The sequence below is a fragment of the Pagrus pagrus genome (genome assembly GCF_965226575.1).
Source record: "Pagrus pagrus genome assembly, chromosome: 22".
Taxonomy (NCBI): domain Eukaryota; kingdom Metazoa; phylum Chordata; class Actinopteri; order Spariformes; family Sparidae; genus Pagrus; species Pagrus pagrus.
The window spans coordinates 18,887,921-18,903,198 of NC_140204.1; the positions used below are offsets into that span (position 1 = coordinate 18,887,921).

A 15,278-nucleotide genomic window follows, 5' to 3' on the forward strand; every position below is an offset into this window, starting at 1 on the left:
TTCATGCAGGTCAAATTTACAAAATAGCAATACAATGCAAAGTACTGCAAGTTGTCCCTTCATCAAAATTCTGTGTAAAATCAGTTACTATAGCAAGTTCACTGTTTCATTGTTAATTGACTTCATATTTTACAAGGGTTTAAAAATGTCTGGATTTTCTTCCTAGTCCATTCAGTCAAAATATTAACCCTTGTCCAGCTGAACCAAACCAAGCTTTATTGAATGCTTCTCCAAATTTCCCGAAGCCAACTATGGTCCCCAGATCCAGCAGGATTTGGAGACCGTAGTCAGTATTCTATTTGCTTGGAGTTCCTGAAAAGGGACTACATTTTGAATCAATTCCCAGCAAACACTGGGAATAGAGCAGATTTATAGCAGAATGGATAGTTCTGTGTACAGGCAATGAGTAAAAGAAAAAACACTTAACTAGCCACTACTGCAGTGTCTATAAATGATCAACCTTACTACAGACCTCTGTAGTAAATGACCACTAAACTTTTATCCATAAAAGTTCAATGTGAGCATATGCTGTCTGCTTTACTTTTTACTTCAGTGGTTCTTAAACCCTTTCACTTACCTGTTGACTCTGAAGGTTTCCAGCATCCTTTGAGGTCATCTCCCCACAGACTCATGGTAAACTAGTCTCAGCTATGAAATCTCACCAGGTTGACTCTGGCTCGAGTGTTACACCCAAGCTCTAAAGTGGAGACTGAGTTGGCACTGAAGGGGACAAGCTACAGGGTACGCTGATGATGAAAACTGTAGCATTTCAGACAAGACCAGAGGAGATATTTCTTTAATCAGCGTGACGATTTTAACAAGTTTGCTGGACGTGATTTCATCATTAATGCTTATTAAATGTAGGAGCTTTTTTTCGAAAGGTCCTTGCAAAGTGTTCGAGTTAATTCAAGCGGTTACACTGATGAAGTGCTTTAGCGCTGGGCTTTTGAGCAAATCTCTGAACATGATAACTGCACAACTCCGTTTATTAAAAACAAGTTCGACAATGGAAAGGTACATGTGAGCGATTTGCGGTAACTGTCCTATCAACAGTTACTTTATACATTAATCAAACCCCTTACGCCCTAGTAGTTTTAATTTTCACAGCAACGCCACATGGAGGTTTGGTTGTCGATGAAAAAAGCTTAACATGATGGAACCAACGTGCAGATTGGATTTAATACCAAGCATGACTTAGTTCAGTTAAATCTACAGTCACAAGTATCGCCTAGAAACTTATGCTGAAATTATTCAGCGGTCTACAGGTCACACACAACATCAGAACACTAATTATTCAACGTAAAAGTACAAATTAAAAAAAGGAAACGCCTAACTCAGACGTCAAGCATTAAAAATACTACAGCACAATAACAAACAATAAGGGGAAAAAAATTCGAGTGTAAAAATTGTCCCAAAATAAAGCAAAAACAGACGTGGACGTCGGCAATTAACGTCCTCCTGTGAACATCGTAGGGGAACGCAACGCGCTCAGCCACAGACAGGAAGAGGATAGTGTCACGTGCATCAGGAGGCGGCGAGCGGCGACGCAGTCGGACGACGATCCTGGAAAAAGAGCAAATGACACAAATGAACTGTCTGCAACTGTTAAGACAAGCACGCTGTTCCATCTTAGGTATCTACATGTTGACTTTAGTTCGAGGTCTGCATCTTGAGTTCCGTTCTGTAGTCAGAGATCCCAGACTCATTAGTTTGTCTTTATAAGATTATGGCACACACTTACAACTGATGACAGCTGAAATCCAAGTTAGTGCACAGACGTGTATTAACAACGAGTTAACAGCTTATTGAACAGCACCTCGTACGCATGCTTTTTTAGACCTACTTTTCCACACAAGCTCTGGACGGTGAAGAACAAGTCACAAGCTGCCGCTGCCTTTACAGGGACGAAAGGTAATTTTAGAAAAGATATGAACACCAGTCTATCTCAGACCTATTCTCACCTTCACATGCCCAGGCCTTGCTTAATAAGCGTAGCGTGCAGGCGGTGGCGGAGGCAGCCGGTCTGCGTAGGGGTCCCTGGCACGTGGAACTCCGTAAGCCGGGACCCGGGATACCGGAGAGAGTCGGGAGCGCTCGTAGGAGTAGCCATTGCTGGCAGGGGGCATTGGCGTGCTAGGCGCTCTTCTGAGGGGGCTGCGATCTCTGGCGTAGTACGAGGACGGAGGAGGTGGGAGGGGTCGACGTTCGTACAGGTCAAGCGACGAAGTCATAAGACGGTCTCGGACAACGGCTGATGGGGGAGGGGGGGGAGGCGGAGCGCCGGCACGTTGGTCCTCATAGGAGGCCATGCCATATGGGCGTGCCCTGTACTTCTCATAGTAATCTACCACACCATACCTGTCCCTCTCGCCCTCATAAGGACGATCAGGATAAACAGCTCGTCTAGGGGGAGGAGGTGGCAGAGGAGGGGCAGGGTAACCTGGGGGTATATGGCTGAGACGGCCTCTCATGTAGCTGGGTGGGGGAGGCTCGTGCCGCTCTCCTGGATAGCGTGGGGGCCAATAGCCACCCCTGTCTGGGGGAGGTGGAGGATAGTCATCCCGTTCATCATGTCTGGGGCGGCTTTTGGAAATCTGGACATGGATGCGTTTACCTAAGTTAAAAAAATATACGTAAGGGTACAGAAAATACAAATTAAATATTTAGGTTTAAAACGTGACAGGTCACACCTTCATCTTTACTTCCTTTACAAATGACTTTTTCCTTTACCTTGAAACTCAGTGTTATCCAGTCCCTTAATGGCATCCATGGCCTCGTCAGAGTTGGACATGTGTACAAAAGCAAAATTCTTGACAACAGCACACTCTGTAACTGTGCCATACTCTTCAAAGAGAGCTCGGAGCTCGTCGTCAGCCCCCTTTTCTACATTTGCTACATGCAGTTTGACTGAGCCCTGGTTCTTCCCATGGCTGGCCTCCACGTTGATTGGAGTGCCGTGGAGCTTGTGGAGGTGCAGATTCTTGATGGCCTTGGTAGCGGCCTTGCGGTCATCCATGTGGACGAAGGCATAGTTCTTGATGATGGCACATTCTGTGACTGTGCCATACTGGGTGAAGAGTGCCTTGATTTCATCCTGGTCTGCCTCCCGGGGGAGGTTTCCTACAAAAATCTTCACCATTGTTCAAGATCTGTTTCAGGACAAATCAGAGAAATAGCGTGTACAAAGAGAAGGGGAGAAAAAACAATATGTCAAGATATTATTTATACTCTTATTAGCGAAATAAGCCTGGATATTTTTTCTCAGTATAACGTTACTGTAGTCGCAGCGGCGAATTAACCGGCCCGGTCATTGCAAAATGGCTGACGTCAGTTGAACTACTGCAGCAAGCCTACTAGCCTTTATTCACACATTTTCAATGAGCTGATGAATTTGTGTTAACAATGCAGCGTTTCTATCCCTTCTGTTGCTTTAACGTATGGATTATTACATAAGTCCAAAACATTATTCCAAGTCTTTGTTTAGCAAATTCGCTAGTGCTAGCTGTTAGCTACGGTTAGCTTGCTAGCCAGGCCACGCTACTGCACAAAGCCCGGCTGTCCGTATTAGCACACAGGCGAGGAATGGCGAGCAAACGCTCAAACGTTTGTAGATATTCCAGGAACGCGAAATGTCGGGAACTCTAAATATGAAGACAGCGGCGTGTTATTTTTAATTTAAAGTTACCTTTTCACCGGGCGGCCTCTGGAAAGGACTTGGAGCTGCAGTTGAAGCCGGTTTCGAGAGTTTTCCTTCGGCCGACTTCCGTTTGGTTTCTGCCTGCGTCGTTTTCCTTCTTCTTCGTGTGCCCTGGCGGATCACAGCCACACCGCCCCCCACAGTCCAGGAGTGTGCGACAGCTTTATGGACAATGACATAAATTGACACTGTTTTATTGTTTTGTTTTGTTTTGTTTTGTTTTGTTTTGTTTTGTTTTTTTTTTTTGTTTTTTTTTTACATGTTTTCTGTATTACAGATGCATTAGAATGAGCCCCCGGGCATGTTTTGTCCAAGCTTGTCCGAAACCCCCTTCCAGTACATTCTTCTACAAGTTTGGGAATATCTCAAATAGCGTCACTATTTTTTAACACTGCTCGATTTATGTTGTTACCTGACACACTACTACATTGTTACCTGCAATGTGGTTATGACTACTCGTAATCAACCGCCCTGGGTCAATGAGTAACGGTTCGGATTTACGGCAGGGCTGTCTGAAAACATCACTGGAATGTGAATGTGAAAGCATGTAGTAATCACAGGACTCAGGCGGGAACTTCCTGCCTGGTTGATGTTTCACCATCGGGGAATTTTCGGTGGCGGAATGCTACGTTCAGGCGCTCAACTAAAAATCGTAAATTAGAGAACAGCAACCCATTCATGAAATGTTTCATCAGAAAAGTCAAAAAGGAAACATTGAACGGGTGCAGCAGTGTCTCGAGACGTTTTTTGTTTTTATCCTATGAGGCTAGTTCCTCGCGCAATAAAATGATTTTAATAGCCATGCAACAGTAATATTTTGTATTATGTAATAATCTGTTGATTATGTTTCAATTGTTGATTATTTTCAATAAACAATTAGTCTGTCACACATCAGAGAGGTATCATTATATTTTATATCTTTATATTTCTTTTATTGTCCAGTCTAAATAACAAATATATTCAATTTAGTAGGATTGAAACACACCAGGCAGCAAATCTTTATACTTGATAAGCTAAGCAGTGCATGGTTGGCATTTAGCTTGATAAACGATGATTCGTTTTTAATCAAAAATTGTTAATTAATTCTCTGTTGATCAACTAACAGATTAATTATTTCTCTTAGTTAAGCCAATGATCTAGCATGGAATACATTGTTTCGTATTATGCATTGTTAAAAATGTATGTACATTTAGTCAGTGGTCCTCTGAATTTGTATTATTGTGTGAGAGTAATTTACTTGCTAGACATTTGTGGCTAACATTCTTACTTCTTCCTAGTTGTTGGACAAACCTTCCACGCTCACCGGATGTTAACAAAATTAAATGAAAATCTAGACTTTTCCTTTCTGTTTGCCACAGTTACCTCATCAACAATCAACAAACGCAATTTTTTTTTTCACTTGAACGCAGCATTGCTTTTACTGGGTCTTGTGAGGGTGACGAAACTCAAGAGTTGTGTTAGAAAACAGGCTGCAGAGAGCAGTCAGGAGGAGTCTGTTTTCACACCGGCACCGTTAGTCAGTCGGTTCCCTCTATGTGCTGAAAACAAGCAGCAATTGGTCTACTTCTCCGTGAAAGCACCCATCTGTATCGGCTGATTAACAACTTCTATTCAGGTAAGGCACGCACATCTAGCAGTAGGAATAACTGAATAACTTTACTGTTTGTTTTGAATGGTAAACCACCTCATCCCACCAGATTCTAATGTTTCTCTTCTGTTTGTTTTTTTGTTAGAATTAACAAATAGTAGACAGTGCCCCAGAGGGGCTTAACAGACAAAAATAACATACAAACAAACTTATAATGTTTGTCTTCTGTTTTGACAGCCCTTTATCACTGGTGATCTGATTGACCAAGGCCTGTGGAGCAGGCTTTTGTTTCGTGATGAACGTGTCCCAGACAATGGAGACAGAGGAAGATCTAACTTGTCTCCATATTAAGCTTTACCACCCTCAGCAGAGTTGTAAGGGCCTTTACGGGCTGCTTCCTCTGGGGACCAGGAGCAGACAGTCAGCAGATGACCCTCTCAGGCTGGGGCGTGACGCCCAGACCTGCACCCTCGCCCTGGTTGACGCCCGGGTGTCCCGCAAACAGCTGGCTCTCCACGCCTACCGATCACCCAAGAACCCTGACATGCTGTTCACCATCCAGAACTTGAGCCAGAGGGGTCAGCTGTCAGTGAACAGCTCTACACTGGACTACCTGGAAAGGACGGACCTCCCGGATAAGGCCCTGATACGGTTCGGAGAGTATGAGATGCTGATCATCCGTGAGCCCGGCGTGGCCAAGGGGAACTTCGAGGTGGAGCTTGAGGTCCTGGCTGTCCCTCCGTCCAGAGAGACAGGCATGGGTGTGCCTAGTATGACACCAGTCATGGACACAGGCTCATGTGCGATGAGCAGTTTCCCAGGTGAACTGAGAGCACATGGGCCCCTGGAGACCGATGAGACACTGTGGTGTCATTCATGATGAACCATCACTGCGCTTTTTTGCATCTGAAGGCAATATCAAAGTACTGTGTAGCTGTTACATTAGAAGCTCAAGCATGTTTGGATCCCACATTGTAATGTGAAATCATTGTATTAATTTGCCCTGTGTTTATTACTCCATTTCTACAGATAAAAAAAGCTGTGATCTTAATATAGTAACTCCTACTTTGATGTGAATGCTATTTAAAGCCATATGTTTCTACATATTCAACCTGAGTACATAAAACTGTCTTTTTGTTAACATCTTTTCATCAGTGTTGTTATTCAATACCGCATACCAGCAATTGCTTGACCACCAGTTCAGGAAAACATACAATTTATTGCAATCATCAATACAGCACTTTTCTAGGAACACACAGCAGAGAGGCTTAGCGCCCAACACTTTAGAAACAGGTTTATCCAGATTTGCTTGAGATAAGGATGACACCTTTTTTTTTCTGCTTGGGCTCAAATTACAGTGATAGGCTGAGACAAAAGCGGAATCCACACCTCTCTCCTTGGTGTCAAGACGCATTTTCTACCCGTGTCACTCTGTGGTGGAAGGTGTATTCAAGTATTCCCGTGACTATAGCAAGAATCATTACAACAATACTAAATTAGTCCATCACAAGTTCAACTTTTATAATTTCCCCTTTCAAACCAAAATACTGTCAGCAACACATCTGTGGGAGGTACTTGTTGGCATTGCCCCAATGCAATATTATGTAAAATTGGATTATTAGCACTGGCACATTGATGTGTTATTAATATTTTAATGTTCTTATAGCTGTTAAAATAATGTAGTGGAGTAAAAAGTGCAATATTTCCCTCTGAAATGTAGTGGAGTATGAAGTATTGTATAAGTTAGTAAAACTAACTTATACTAAAAAAAAAGCAAATACCAAATTTTTACTCCACATCTATTTGATAACTTTATTTACTAATTACTTTGCAGATTCAGATTATTTCGTGTTGATTTTTTTTTTTTAAGTGTAACCAATCAGATATGTCAGGCATCTTGTTTGGGTCAGGTCAAGAAACTGCTATTTCTTAAGTCTGAGAACAGAGTCCAGTGTCCTTCAGAGAATCCGTAATCCACTATATTGAACTTCCGAGCAGGAAATCAAAATAACACCTTTATCTACTCGTGGATGAGAGCAATAATTGTTATTGTACTTGTTAAACCCAGACTTCAGGAATGAGTACATGGGTCATAAACGTTTGGTATGTGATCGTTGTCTTGGAGGTGGCTGTGGAACCAGTCCAGCAAACACTATAAAACCATTTCTAGTTAACAGAAATGACACGCTAACCAACCCTTTTTTTTTTTAACTCAAGTCCAGTGCTTTAAAGGAAACCTGATCTGAAGAGAAATAACTTCAGTCAGCAAACAAAACTTCTGAAAAGGAAATATTGCTTTGTCTTGTTTAGTAGCACATCTATCTTTACATCTATCACTGGTACCTGTTCAGAATTGTATCCTGGTCTCACCCAAATGAATGTTGGGAAAAATCCAGCCCACAGTAACTACAAAAAAGAAAAAATTACAGCTGCTGTGCAGCGATGGGTCGGGTCCGGGCTATTTTTGGCAAATTTAGGCAATTCTGAGCAACAAACAGGAGAATAGGAAGACAAGACAGTTGACAACAATGTTCATTTTGGACCACTTGAGGCTTGAACCCACAACTTCTGGAACCAAAGACTGTCATCTATCGCTCTGAGCCAATTGGCAAGTGGCAATACAACAGTGGCTTCACAAATTGAGTAAGCCATTCACTGTTGTGCAGGCAGATTTGAAACCACTGTAAAAAATTCAGTTATCAAGACAAAAATCTGAAAATACACATATTGTAGCATGGAGATGTTGGTAATTTTAAAAATGATTGATTTGCTCCATAAGTGAATAACTGATGTTTAGCTATGTCATTATTGCATTGACTCCGATTGTTCACATGAAAGAAAAATTTAAATGCTGTGAAAAATTCAGTTTTTGAGGCTCAATTTTTGATAAATCAAAGGAGGAGAGAGGAAATAGGTTTAAGAAGTTTTACAGTTTTTGAAAAAAAAACAGTGATGTACTTTACATAATTGTTAATAGGTTTAAATGTACAAAAGTTTCTTCAATATTGAGGCTACAGTTTGATGAAAGTTCTGAATGGTTGATTTGTTATGAATTTTCAAAGTTTTGAACTTTAGATGCTTGCTGTAGCACCACCATCAGAGAAAATCTGATGTTTAAAAATGCCACTCTTACATTGACTCCAGTTGTTCCCATGAGAGCAGAATTCAAAATGTTTTTGAGATACAATTCTGATATTTGCCAAACTCCATCAACCATGACTCCAAAATATTCTCAATGTTTTTCAGGAAGATTGAAAATGTATTTAGCAAGAATTTGGTAGTATATGTTTACAGTCAAACATTTTGATGCACTGTAGGCTTAATTTTTGATAAATCAAAAATCCGAGAAACAAGTTTTGTGGAGGACGGTCTGAAGATGCTCTCTAGCAAGTTTGGTGACAATTGAGCAAAAATTGTGGGAGGAGATAGGTTTTATAAGTTTTACAGGTTTTGTAAAAAACTGAGTGATGGACTTCGTAATTTGTAATGAGTTTAAGTGGACTAAGGTTTCAGCAGTATTGGGGCTACAGTTTGGTGAAAGTTTCAAAACTGTAGCATGTACGGTTGATTTTGTAGGTATTTTTAAAGTTTTTAAATTTAAAACGCTTATTGTGTATCAAGTAAAAGCCATGGATTTTGCTGCACCTCAGATTTTCCACTCAACTTTTACACTAACTAGAGGAAAGGTTGTGTCAAACTGGGAGAACTGTCCCTGGCATCTTAGGCAAACGTCATCTTTCTACAATCACATTGTGATTGTAGAAAGATGACGTTTGATTATCACAATAAACCACCTGGGATTAACATCAGACTACAAATAATGAAGATATATATAACCTCTGTTATCAAACAGTGTCTAACATTCTGTCAGTAACATTGCGATTCTTTTAAAAAGGCACACCAAGAAGGTTTAAATAAGTAGTATACAGTATTTAAGAAATGGGTTTAGGTTCAGATAATGTTGAAACAAAAGGTTTAATTTGTGTGTAGAAGGTCATGCAGTGGTTACAAGTATACATTTCAGGCCATATGGACTGCAGTCCAGTCACAAATGCAACGCCATATGGCTTAAGCAATACTTCAATTTCAGCAGCTGTACCGTAGGTGGGGCAGAGTCTCTCTTGACAAGTTTGAGAAGTCTTGAGTAAATAAGAATCAATCAAAGATGTGACCTGTAGGATTGATCTTAATATGTCCCCTATTAAACATCATCCATTACTTTGGTGTCAGCAGCAAACACAGATGTAACCATGCAGGTTTTCTCTGGACCGGACATTCACCCTGGCTCACGAACCCACGGGTCCAACTTTCACCAAAGGAACATATCCACTTCCTGTAAAAACAAAAGACACTTCACTACGAAGTCCAAAAGACAAAAAAGTAAAAGTTAGGTGAACTGGTACTGCTTTACCTTTCACTAGACGACAGTCTGATCTGGACTTTCCCCGGCTTGTAATGTTCAGAGACGACAAACTCCCGGGTGACTCCAAGAGCCATTACAGCTGCCAGAGCAGAGATGGCCTACAGACAGAGAGACAGGGTCAGTGATCTCACTCCTCGTCACTGAAACACTCAAACATGTTATTTTGTCCAGTACCTCATACCTGGGTTGCATTACCAAATATTAGTAAGAACAAACCAAAAGTGAGCACCAACTTGACTCAAGACTCCCTAAAGTAATAAAAGCCACTCCTTCAAAATACTTCAACAGAAGTTTAATGATTAATTTGAAGAATAATAAATCACTCACAACAAATGCTTTACTAATTTAAAAACAAAAATACAGGAAAAAAGTTGGTCAGCAAGATGAATAAAAATACACTTTTTCCCAATTGGGTGTTTGCGTTAATTTAAACATTTTGCAAGGTGCAAAATTTGCTTAAAAAAAAAAAAAAAAAAACTTTCTAAAAACAAATAATAAAAATCAATGCTTTCTGATTTTGAAAAACTGTACTGTAGTAAGAGAGTCACAACACAAGAGGGAGGCAGGAGACAGGCTAATGCATTGGTAAGAGTTGCTATGCAGTAAAGTTCAGACAACACCTACCCGCTCTCTACAGGATGCTGCACATCTTCCGAGGACAACTTACCATGAGCTGGCATCTCCTGCATAGAGTCTAACAACCTACAAAGAGCACAAATACTAAGAATACCAAGCCTGCATGCAATTTCTGGTACAAATACAAAGCTATAAATGTTGAGTTAAGACAATAATGGAAAGTGTGACTAATGTGTAGCGTGAACTCAATGACAGAGGAATGAAGAATGCAAATCCAGACTATTAACAACTGTCGCAGGACAACAAACACGTGCCATCGCAAAGCTCAGTTTATTTTTGTTCTGTTTCTAGGAAAACCACTAACGGGCTCGACACAAGGTAGGCAATGAACGACTGTTATTGAGGAAAGATGCAGCCCCCCAGGGAAACATGTAGCAGCGAATGAACGTAGCATAACATGCGGAGCCACAGAAAAAGATACAGGGAACATATTTTAAAAGCAAATTCATTTGGCCATTGTTTAATTTACTCCTGGGCTTGTGGACAGCTAGATATTTTATTTCTCCAAGTAGGAATCAATTTAACCTTTCACAAAATCAGATTTTTCCTTACCTCGCATCGCAAAGCCTGGTTAATTAACGTGCATCAACACAAGATCTCAATGGAAAGAACATTCGGTGTTGCTCCGCAAAGAACTACTTTATTATGGACATTATTACCGTAAGTGAACAGGACAGAGAAAACATCACCTACCATGTGTCAAGCTGATAAATCTTAAGGGTGTGAACAGTGAAACAGAAAGCGGACAAGTTAAACGGCTTGGTATTACTTCATATTACTGGTCTGGTGAAGAGTGTGTCGGCCAAGTCATTAGTCTAAGAAGGCCTACCCAACAAGGAATAATTTCACAGTTAAAACGTTGTTGTTGGTTTGATTTTTTTATTAAAAAGCCTTCAAATGAAAAGCAACTTGTAGGGTAAATAAAATCATACATAACGGTGCAGCTATGGATTCTATTTCCGCATGAAAAAATAACACAAAGAGTAAAAAGAACAAAACCACACTGGAACTTTTGATTTGTCATGCTAACATGTGTCGCAAATCTCAGATTACTGTACAACCTTCCACACCAAGTATTATATTAAAGCCTCCTGAACACTAAAAAATCGTTTAAACTTATTTTGATGAGCATTTCATCATCAACCAACAACCTTAGTGTGAACAAATTTTGTTTACAAAGTCTACATATATTTTCATTTAAATGATTTCCCTTGTTATGAAATTATGTCAGTTTCCCAGAGGCCGTATCCATTTAAAAAAAGATTGAACAGCAGAGTGTATGTGGCCATTAACAGCACTGCGTCACACTGAAAGAGACCAAGCACCTAAACCAGCATCCTGTTCTGCAAAACATGTTGTAGGATTTGAACAGTAAAACAAGCAGAAGGGGAAAAAAAGGCATAAACAGCTCAGAAGAATACGTGAACTGTAGACATGGGATCGGGTGTTTTTTGTTTAGTACGGGACTGTCCGCAATAGAGTATCTTCCAGTAAGTCTCAGGCGAACGCAACGCAATCCGCCAAAGACGAGGGGGGATGCATAGCGCCACGTGCATCAGCAGACAACGACGATCTTGTCATATTCTAAACCTGGGAAGAGAGCACACCACACATGTCAAGGAGCGTGTTTTACTCGCGCAAAGGCTGATTTTTTTTATGTTAGAGCAGCAATATTTTAGGATTCTATCAGCAATGTTTAGTTGTTGTATGCATTGATCACTTGGCTGGACTAGACCTGCAGGTATTAAGAGGTCTGGCTGATGGTGATGGTTTCAAACGAATGGTTTCTGCCTCAACACATCGATACAGCTCCAAAATAGATTTTGGTAAATATCTTAGATATTTTCTTAATGCCTACTTATCAATGTGATTTGTGATGATGAAATGAAACACCCACTCTTCTCACCTTGTATTACACTCTTGTAGGCCTAATAGCCTGCATATCGAGGTGGTGGTGGTGGCAATGGCACCCTCTCTGCGTAGCTGTCCCTGGGACGAGGGGCTGCATACATCGGAGGTCTGGACAGCGGGGAGAGCCGGGACCGCTCGTATCCGTACCCATTACCAGCTGATGGAGCAGGTGGAAGCGGGGCTCGTCTGATGGGGCTGCGGTCCCTCATCATGGATGAAGGAGCAGGGGGAGGCAGACGGCGCTCGTATGGGTCATGGTGCCCCATTGTGAGACGTTCTCTAACCAGCGCTGAGGGAGGAGGTGGCGGCGGAGGGATAGCACTGGAACGCCTGTCATCGTAGCCTGACGGGCCATCGAGACGGGTTCTGTATTTCTCATAGTAATCAACCATCCCATAGCTGGCTCGCTCACCATATCCACGGTCAGGGTAAGGCGCTCGTCTTGGGGGAGCAGGCATCGGAGGCGGGGGAGGGTAAGCAGGCATGCGGCCTCTGTAGGGAGGCTCAGGCCTCTCCATTGGGTAGGGAGGAGGATAATAGCCTCCTCTGCCAGGTGGGGGGGGATAGTCCTCCTCCTCTGGTGCCCCTCTGGGTCTGCTCTTTGAGAGCTGAACATGGATGCGCTTTCCTGAGAGAGAAAAAACATTATCCCTCTAATGTCAAAGGCTGAATACAAACAGTATGAAAACCCTTACAACGTCATGGAGTGGAGAATCAACTTACCTTGAAACTCTGTGTTATCCAGGCCCTGTATGGCATCCATCGCCTCGTCCGAATTGGGCATGTGCACAAAGGCAAAGTTCTTGACAATGGCACACTCAGTGACGGTGCCGTACTCTTCAAACAGCTCCCGGAGCTCTTTATCGAAGCCCTTTTCTACGTTGGCTATGTGGAGCTTCACAGGGCCCTGGCTGTTCTTCCCTCTGCTGGGCTCCACGTTGATGGGCCTGCCATTCAGCTTATAATTGCAGAGCTCACGGATAGCTTTGGTGGCCGACTTGCGATCATCCATGTGGACAAAAGCATAGTTTTTGTACTTGGCACATTCTGTCACAGTGCCATACTGAGCGAACAGAGCTTCCACTTCCTCCTTCCCAGCGTGCTGAGATAGGTTCCCAATGAAAATCTTCACCATTGTTGCTCCAGTGTAGTTCTCTAGAAAGGGGGCAAATACAGGATGAGCCCAGCGTGAGAACAGAAAATAACCAGTGAGAGAGCAGATGGTGAATGCATAACGTCAGTATCAGGAAATAGAAAGCTTGTAATCGAGGCGGCTGTAAGCACCCACGCAAAACGGTATTCAGAATCTATCTCAAAGTGCCACTTTTTTACATTTCTTCTCATCAACCTTTCATTTTGTATAGTTTTAAACCATACGACTTCAAATAAAGCTGACTTCTAAAGACCTAAAGCTGAAAAAGTTTCCGTGTTTTCACTTCCTGGTCAGAGAGCTGCTCGCCCGGCTCTTATCATTTGAATAGCTGCTAGAATCAAGCTAACATTAGCTTCCAGGTGTTAGCCATTTTGTCTCATGTGACTTAACCAAATAAAACTCCGTTCAACTATTGACACTGCATGTAGTCGCGTTTGGAGACGCGTGTAAACTCACGATAAACTGATAATAAAAGCGACGAAAGCGAACAGAGAAAACAAGGACGGCAGTACTCACAGCTTGTGATCGGCGCCACAGCGTAGTCTTCTCCCTCGCCTTCTTCTTCTTGTGTCACGGCGCCGGCGGGCATCCGGCTTATTGGCGCGTTACCGCCGCCCTCTGTTTCGGGGTGAGAGGGAGAGGGGGGGACATCTGATTGGTAGATAGATGTGTCTCTCAAAAAGTACGGGCTGTGATTGGGTAAAGGCGGTGTTGGTATCTGCGGTTGGTATCGTGAATGCGTGGAAGCCCATAGAAAACCAAATGAGGTTTCTGTGCACTGTTTACTTCATTTGTGTCATTTTCTTCCCTTTTTTTCGTTCTTATCTTTGTTTCTGTTCTCAAATTACTTATTTCTTTGATTATATATTTTGTATGTATATCTATTCTTTGCAATGTGTTTAGATAGCCTAGCCAATAAATTATTATTATTATTATTATTAGTAGTAGTAGTAGTATTATTAGTATGATTAGTATTATTATTATTGCAGCGTTAAATATGTAAAGCCTGATGTGTGACATAAAACCTTAAAGAGTAGTGGTGCCATAGTAATATATATATATAAAAAGGCAGAAATCTCACCAAATCCAACATGATTGAAGTTCAGGATCATTGTGATGAGCAAATTAGTCTTTAGGACATAAGTCTCTCTTTCTTTGGGTAAAGATCAATATTATAAATAGGATAACTTTACTCACTACACTGTTTAAAGTCAAACAACACAATACTATTCTATTCCATGTAAAACATAGTCACTAACATGATAATCTGATCAGATGCTGATGTATGTGTATGGTAAAATTACAATTGAAGGTGCTGAAAAGCCATCTTTGAGTCACCTAACATTACAAATAACAGCAATCATAACACCTCTTTATAGAGGGCTTCCTTTAGGTAAAACTGTTCTGTACAGTTCAGACCAATGCATTTCTCCCAATGGGCCATTTGAGGCAAGCACGTTTGCAAGAGAAAACACACAAGCCATTCATGGACACACATAAATACAAGCCAAAAATACAAATATGACAATGTTGGAATGAGTTTAAATACAAAAGGGAGTAATGTCAACAGACAACTAGTTGCTGTCCCATTGTTTCAGAAAGGTACTCATTCACTTTCTGTTTGTTATACAGGTAAACTAAAATTCATTCCTGATGCATCTGCTTATAGTTATCAGAGGCCCAGTGGTTGAAGTATTTAGATGTATTGCTTAAGTATAAGTACAAATACCACATTGTGAAAATACTCTCCTGCATTCAAAACTTACATAAGAGTATGTAAGTATAATCAGCAAAGTTTACTTCAAGTCTGACCAGTACAAATACTCAGTGTGTGCTAAAGTAGTCCCTGTCAGTGTTTTACTACCACATC

At 41.5% G+C, this 15,278-nt stretch overlaps 3 protein-coding genes across 6 annotated transcripts; 1 reads left to right on the forward strand and 2 right to left on the reverse strand.

Moving 5' to 3' along the window:
* Window positions 1-779: 779 nt before the first annotated feature.
* On the reverse strand, window positions 780-3,855 carry LOC311252132 (RNA-binding protein 4.1-like). Its single transcript, XM_084345007.1, has 4 exons — window positions 3,686-3,855; window positions 2,731-3,149; window positions 1,962-2,614; window positions 780-1,563 (listed from the first exon to the last, which is right to left on the reverse strand). Exons 2-3 carry the CDS (start codon window positions 3,137-3,139, stop codon window positions 1,983-1,985), a joined length of 1,041 nt encoding a protein of 346 aa, XP_084201133.1. The 5' UTR covers window positions 3,140-3,149; window positions 3,686-3,855; the 3' UTR covers window positions 780-1,563; window positions 1,962-1,982.
* A 1,234-nt stretch (window positions 3,856-5,089) lies between these two features.
* On the forward strand, window positions 5,090-6,426 carry tifa (TRAF interacting protein with forkhead associated domain). Its single transcript, XM_084344193.1, has 2 exons — window positions 5,090-5,312; window positions 5,523-6,426. The coding sequence occupies exon 2, from the start codon at window positions 5,581-5,583 to the stop codon at window positions 6,163-6,165; it is 585 nt and encodes a 194-aa protein (XP_084200319.1). The 5' UTR covers window positions 5,090-5,312; window positions 5,523-5,580; the 3' UTR covers window positions 6,166-6,426.
* Window positions 6,427-9,241: 2,815 nt separating this feature from the next.
* On the reverse strand, window positions 9,242-14,015 carry LOC311251650 (RNA-binding protein 4.1-like). Of its 4 annotated transcripts, none has more exons than XR_014621443.1 (5): window positions 13,925-14,015; window positions 12,979-13,410; window positions 12,251-12,883; window positions 9,697-10,410; window positions 9,242-9,618 (listed from the first exon to the last, which is right to left on the reverse strand). XR_014621443.1 is itself a non-coding variant. In XM_084344192.1 (4 exons), exons 2-3 carry the CDS (start codon window positions 13,388-13,390, stop codon window positions 12,273-12,275), a joined length of 1,023 nt encoding a protein of 340 aa, XP_084200318.1. In that variant the 5' UTR covers window positions 13,391-13,410; window positions 13,925-14,015; the 3' UTR covers window positions 11,203-11,934; window positions 12,251-12,272. The 4 variants fall into 4 exon arrangements, 1 of the variants encoding a protein (XP_084200318.1); XR_014621444.1 differs by lacking the exon at window positions 9,242-9,618 and having other exon boundaries at window positions 9,741-9,806; window positions 10,376-10,410; XR_014621445.1 differs by lacking the exon at window positions 9,242-9,618 and having other exon boundaries at window positions 9,788-9,806; window positions 10,333-10,410.
* Between the last annotated feature and the right edge of the window lie 1,263 nt (window positions 14,016-15,278).